Source organism: Mandrillus leucophaeus, unplaced genomic scaffold (assembly GCF_000951045.1).
Source record: "Mandrillus leucophaeus isolate KB7577 unplaced genomic scaffold, Mleu.le_1.0 Scaffold1024, whole genome shotgun sequence".
In the NCBI taxonomy this organism is placed as follows: Eukaryota; Metazoa; Chordata; class Mammalia; order Primates; family Cercopithecidae; genus Mandrillus; species Mandrillus leucophaeus.
The window spans coordinates 67,203-72,782 of record NW_012098366.1 but is presented as its reverse complement, the minus strand read 5'-3'; the positions used below and the strand labels follow the sequence as shown (position 1 = coordinate 72,782).

Below are 5,580 nucleotides of genomic sequence, written 5' to 3'. Positions count from 1 at the left end.
CCCGCCCCGCCCGCGACCCTGCGGAACCTAGAGTCGCAGGCGCCCTCTTGGAGGACGGAATTCGACGTCGGACTCTGCGCCTCGCGTAGTTCCGGTGGCGACTGCGGAGCATGGCGGTGAGCGGTGTGGAGAAGACCCGCGGGTGGCTGGGCGTCGCACTGTCGGTGGCCCTCCGTGACCCTCGTGCTGCCCCCCTTTCTCCAGGCCCTAGGACATCTTGCCGGGGAGGCAGCGGCGGCCCCAGGCCCGGGTACTCCCTGCGCGTCCCGCAGACACCGGCTTCCCGGCCTGGTTTCCAGCGTCCGGAATCCCTCCACTGTCTGTCTCTGCCCAGGGCAACCCACGAGCAGTAACGCCGACACCAGAGCGCACCCGTTAGGCGATGAAGGCAGTGCAGCGTCGAAAAAACAAAAGAATAAGAAGAAAACCCGGAACAGGGCCTCTGTGGCAAATGGAGGCGAGAAGGCCTCAGAGAAACCCGCCCCAGAAGAAGTGCCCCTAAGCGCTGAGGCCCAGGCAAGGGCGGGCGTCAGTCAGGAAGGGTGGAATCCCCTGGTGCGAATCCACGGGCACATGTGATCTGGGGTCCGCAGAGTTAAGGCGGGGAGGGGGATGGGATGGGGCCAGGCGCTGTGTTGTGTCCCAGTGCCCTCTCACAGCCACTTCCCCAAATCCGTCACAGGCGCAGCAGTTGGCCCAGGAATTGGCTTGGTGTGTGGAACAACTGGAGCTTGGCCTCAAGAGGCAGAAACCCACCCCGAAACAGAGTAAGAGACCTTTCTATAGAGTTGGGGAATGTGAACAGTGGCACCGCCTGGCCTGCAGGTGCTGGCAGAGGTGAAGTTGTTTCCTTTGCGGTGGGGCAGTAGGAGGTCAGTAGTAGAGGTTTTCACTAGTCCTTTGTTTTTATTCGCAGAAGAGCAGGCTATTGGAGCAATCCGAACCCTGCGCAGCAAAAGAACGCCCCTGCCCCGAAAGAGGCAGTTGATGCACTCCTTATTTGGAGACTATAGGGCTCAGATGGAAGCTGAATGGCGTGAGGCCCTGCGGGCTCTCAGATCTGGTGAGGAGCTAGTAACTGGTTGATTTAGGAAGGCCTAATTTAAGGAGGAAGTGCCTAGGGGGTGAAAGGAAGAAGGCCCGGAGCAGCAAGGATGGTGGGGGAAGGAGATGAGCTCAGGGAAGCCTGAGGGAACAGGGAAAGAGCAAGGATGGACCTGTCTCTCCTTTTCCCAGGACTGAACCTGGGAAGCAGCGGGGAGGTCATGGGAGGAGCAGGAAAGAGTGTGGCCCTGTGTTGGTCCTGCTCCTGGCTTGGGGAAAGCTGTCTTATGTCTTTGTGTCTTGGCTCTCTCTACTGGCAATGAAGCCATATCCCATAACAGTTTGAGTGCAATTCCTGGAGCCAGATGAGCTAGGTTCAAATCCTGGATCTACCACATAGTAGTACTAACACCTTTTGCAAACTACTGAACCTCTCTAAATGGTGGGTGATAGTAATATCAACCTTACAAATTTGAGGAATTAGTTAATTTATTCAAAGTGGTTAGAATTGTATGGGCAAACATAACTGTACAGGTAATGTTAGCTATTGTTATTCAGTTCTCACATACGCTGCTTCTCTCCCCTGACAGCTGCTTATTTAGCCCAGGTGCAGCCTGTAGATGGAGCCACCAGAAAGAAGAGCCGAAGGGTCTGCAGGCCTCGCCCTATAGGGCGAGCCAAAGCCACTCTGGACACTCCTGATGAAGAGTTTAGGTTCAATTTCTTTTAGCTTCTCCCCCAACTTGGAACATTCCCCCTCCCTTGGGGTGGTGTAGGGGTTTGTTTTGAGTGCAGAGCCTTTCCAGGACTTCTGTTGGCAGAGAACCCTGGGGTTGGTCTGTCCCTGGCTGGTCCAAGGATTTGGAGCTGTTGTGAAGGTGTGAGACCATCAGATAGGCAGAAGACCCCATTTGTTTTGTGATGAAATGTTCTCTCTTTCAGAACAGAGAGAGAGAGGTGCATTTAGAAAATATACAATAAATTGAAGTGACTGTTTGAAGTATTGTAGAAAGAATATCGTACTCAGTCTTTAGGATTAGATTAAGTGGCTGTTGGTAACAAAGATTAGTGGAGAAGCTATATAATTATACACTGTTTTTCACTTTTGAAAGGAATTCCTGTCAAATGGTTTAGTGCTTAATGCTGTTATGTCACATTGCCCTCGTCTCTATTTTTGATAAAATTGGATAACGAGTGAAAGAGTGTGCTGACCACCTGTGTTAGAGGAAGTACAGAAAATGGCAGGAATCTGGTTCCCTGGGTCCAGTCCCTTGCCTCGGTCCTTTGTCCATGTTGCCTTCATTCCTGAGCAGGTGTCATCCTCAGGGAACCAGCATGGCAGCCACCAGGCATGGCTCTCTTCTCAGGAGGAAGGAGCTTCTTGCCCTAACAGTTCTGGCCTGAGACCTGGATTGAGCCTCGGCAGACTTCTTGTCTAAATGTTGGCCATGTCAATCTCAGGCCCTCTGTTCCATGGAATTGGGAATCTCCAGGTGACCTAATCCTCGTTTGTGGCTTGATGTTTGCTGGTATGTTCCAAACTCGGTTCCCAGACTTGATTGATACCTGGAGCCCAGCTGCCTACTCAGCATTTCCACTTGGGTGTTTCATAGGCATTTCAAACTTGATGTGTTTAAGACACTTGATTAGGCTCCGGTTTCCCTTTGGTGAAGGGGCGGCCTGCCCCTCCACACCTGTGGGCATTTCTCATTAGGTGGAACGAGAGACTTGAGAAAAGAAATGAGACACAGAGACAAAGTATAGAGAAAGAAAAAGTGGGCCCAGGGGACCGGTGTCAGCATGCAGAGGACCCACGCTGGCGCTGGTCTCTGAGTTCCCTCAGTATTTATTGATCATTATCATTGCCATCTTAGAAAAAGGGAAGTGGGAGGATAATAGGATCATCATAGGGAGAAGGTCAGCAGTAAGACATATGAATAAAGATCTCTGTGACATAAGTTTAAGGAAAAATACTGTGCCTTGATATGCATATGCAAACATCTCCATAAACCTTTTTAGTGCATAAAGAGCAGCATTGCTGCTAGCATGTCCCACCTTCAGCCCTAAGGTGGTTTTCTCCTTTCTCAGTAAACAGAACATACAATCGGTTTTTACACCCGAGACGGTCCATTGCCCAGGGACGGGCAGGAGACAGATGCTTTTCTCTATCTCAACTGCCAACTTCTTCTCAACTTCTTTCCTCTTATACTAGTCCTCCTTAGCACAGACCCTTCATGGGTGTCAGGCTGGGGGATGATCAGGTCTTTCCCTTCCCACGAGGCCATATTTCAGACTATCACATGGGGAGAAACCTTGGACAATACCTAGCTTTCCTAGGCAGAGGTCCTGTGTCCCTGGGTACTTGAGATTAAGAGAATGGTGCTGACTTTTCACAAGCATACTGCCTTCAGGCACTTGTTCAACAAAGCACACCCTGCACAGCCCAAAATCCATTAAACCTTGAGTCACCACAGCGCGTGTCTCTTGCAAGGACAAGGTTGGGGGTAGGGTCACAGATTAACAGCATCTCAAATACAGAACAAAATGGAATCTCTTATGTGTACTTCTTTCTATATAGACACAGTAGCAGTCTGATCTGTTTTTCTTTTCCCCACATTTCCCCCTTTTCTTTTCAACAAAACCACCATTGTCATCATGGCTCGTTTTCGATGGTCGCTGTCTCTTTGGAACTGTTGGGTGTACCTGCAGACTAACAACACAGGCACACAAGGATTAATATGAAATTTACAATAGTAGTACTTTAGATGGTCTTAACTGAAGTTAAGATTTGCGAGGCCATCAGCAACTCCTGCAATTGCCTCAGTTTATGGTACCAACACAGAGAGCACATACTTCACCAGGTAATAAAATATCACAAAGCAAGTGGAGGCAGGATGAGATCACAGGACCACAGGATGGCGTTAAAATTAAAATTAAAATTGCTAATGAAATTTCCGGTATGCATTGTCATTGATAACATCTTATCAGGAAACAGGGTTTGAGAGCAGACACCCTGTCTGACCAAAATTTATTAGGCAGGAATTTTCTCGTCCTAATAAGCCTGGGAGCGCTACAGGAGACCAGGCTTATTTCATCCCTTCAGCTTCGACTGTAAAAGGCGGCACGCTTCCAAGGGGGTCATTTATGGGCCTACCCTCAGAGCGCATTCTCTTTCTCAGGGATGTTCCTTGCTGAGAAAAAGAATTCAGTGATATTTATCCTATTTGCTTTTAAAAAGAGGAGAAATATGGCTCTGTTCCGTCTGGCTGACCAGCGGCCAGTTCAAGGTTACCTCCCTTGTTCCCTGAACATCGCTGTTATCCTGTTCTTTTTTCAAGATGCCCAGATTTCATATTGTTCAAACACACATGCTCTACAAACAATTTGTGCCGTTAACACAATCATCACAGGGTTCTGAGGTGACATATATTCTCCTCAGTTTACAAAGAAGATGATGGGATTAAGAGATTAAAGACAGGCATAGGAAATTATAAAAGTATTAATTTAGGGAACTAATAAATGTTCATGAAATCTTCACATTTCGTGTTTTCCTTCCATGGCTTCAGCCAGTCCCTCCGTTCAGGGTCCCTGACTTCCTGCACATCTGTTCTTCTGATATCACCACTTTGTTCTTCTTGCGAGTCAATGGTGCTCGATTGCAGTGTTTCCATCTCCGTGGAGGTGCAGAACTTCAAATGTTTAGTGGGTATCCAAATAGGAAGCTGATTTTCTCCTGGTGAAACAAGCAAAACCTCTTCCCCAGGTTATCACCTTCCCTATTTCCCATGTCTTATTTTTGTTTTTTCACCAAATCAGTTTTCCTTCATGTGGACTGTTCTTTTTACCAGTAAGATGTTGTTCTGCAGAAGTAATAGTCTGATTTCTATAAATGTTTAAAAAATTTGAAGTATGGAGTGCTAGATTAAGTTGCATCTGAGGAGTGGTATGCTCCTTGCTGTCTCCCCCTTTTTTTGTTTGATTAACTGAGTTTTGAGTGTTCTATTCTTGATTTTTCTATTTCTGTATCCCTAAATAATGAAATGGAGTAGAGGTTTGAATCTTATCAGATGCTATTATTAGTCCTGCGTTGGCAACCTCTGCTTGCAGAAATGTGTAACAGTCAATTAATTTGTCTCTTGTTTCTGCAGCACATAAAATATCATCAATATGGTGAATGATATAACAACATGAAAATTTGTCTCTAACTGTTCAAAGGGACTTGACCTACGAAAGTCTGACAAATAGTTGGACTATTAAGCACTCCCAGAGGTAACACTTTCCACTGAAACCTGGTGGCTTGTTCTTTATTATTTATGGCTGGTATAGTAAAGGCAAATTTTTCACAATCCTGCTCTGCCAGAGAAATGGTAAAAAAGCAGTCCTTCAGATCAATTATAATTAAAGGCCAGTCTTTTGGGATCATGGCTGGAGAGGGCAATCGGGGTTGAAGAGGCCCCATGGGTTGAATTATGGCATTTACGGCTCTTAAGTCAGTTAACATACGCCATCTGCTGGACTTTTTCTGAATTACAAACA

At 47.1% G+C, this 5,580-nt stretch overlaps 1 protein-coding gene across 2 annotated transcripts; it reads left to right on the top strand.

The window, feature by feature from the left end:
• The first annotated feature begins 29 nt into the window (after positions 1-29).
• LOC105537442 (chromosome unknown open reading frame, human C8orf33) lies at positions 30-2,052 on the top strand. 2 transcript variants are annotated; one of them, XM_011977054.1, is made up of 5 exons: positions 30-116; positions 205-516; positions 683-767; positions 917-1,063; positions 1,635-2,052. In XM_011977054.1, the coding sequence occupies exons 1-5, from the start codon at positions 111-113 to the stop codon at positions 1,772-1,774; spliced, it is 690 nt and encodes a 229-aa protein (XP_011832444.1). In that variant the 5' UTR covers positions 30-110; the 3' UTR covers positions 1,775-2,052. The 2 variants fall into 2 exon arrangements, with proteins under 2 accessions (XP_011832444.1, XP_011832450.1); XM_011977060.1 differs by having other exon boundaries at positions 60-116; positions 920-1,063.
• Positions 2,053-5,580: the final 3,528 nt, after the last annotated feature.

What these genes read in the sequence shown, in the direction of transcription:
- LOC105537442 (XM_011977054.1), top strand. An exon ending in CCCTAAGCGCTGAGGCCCAG is followed by an intron (nt 517 to 682) that starts GCAAGGGCGGGC and finishes AATCCGTCACAG; the next exon opens with GCGCAGCAGTTGGCCCAGGA. An exon ending in GAAACCCACCCCGAAACAGA is followed by an intron (nt 768 to 916) that starts GTAAGAGACCTT and finishes TTTTATTCGCAG; the next exon opens with AAGAGCAGGCTATTGGAGCA.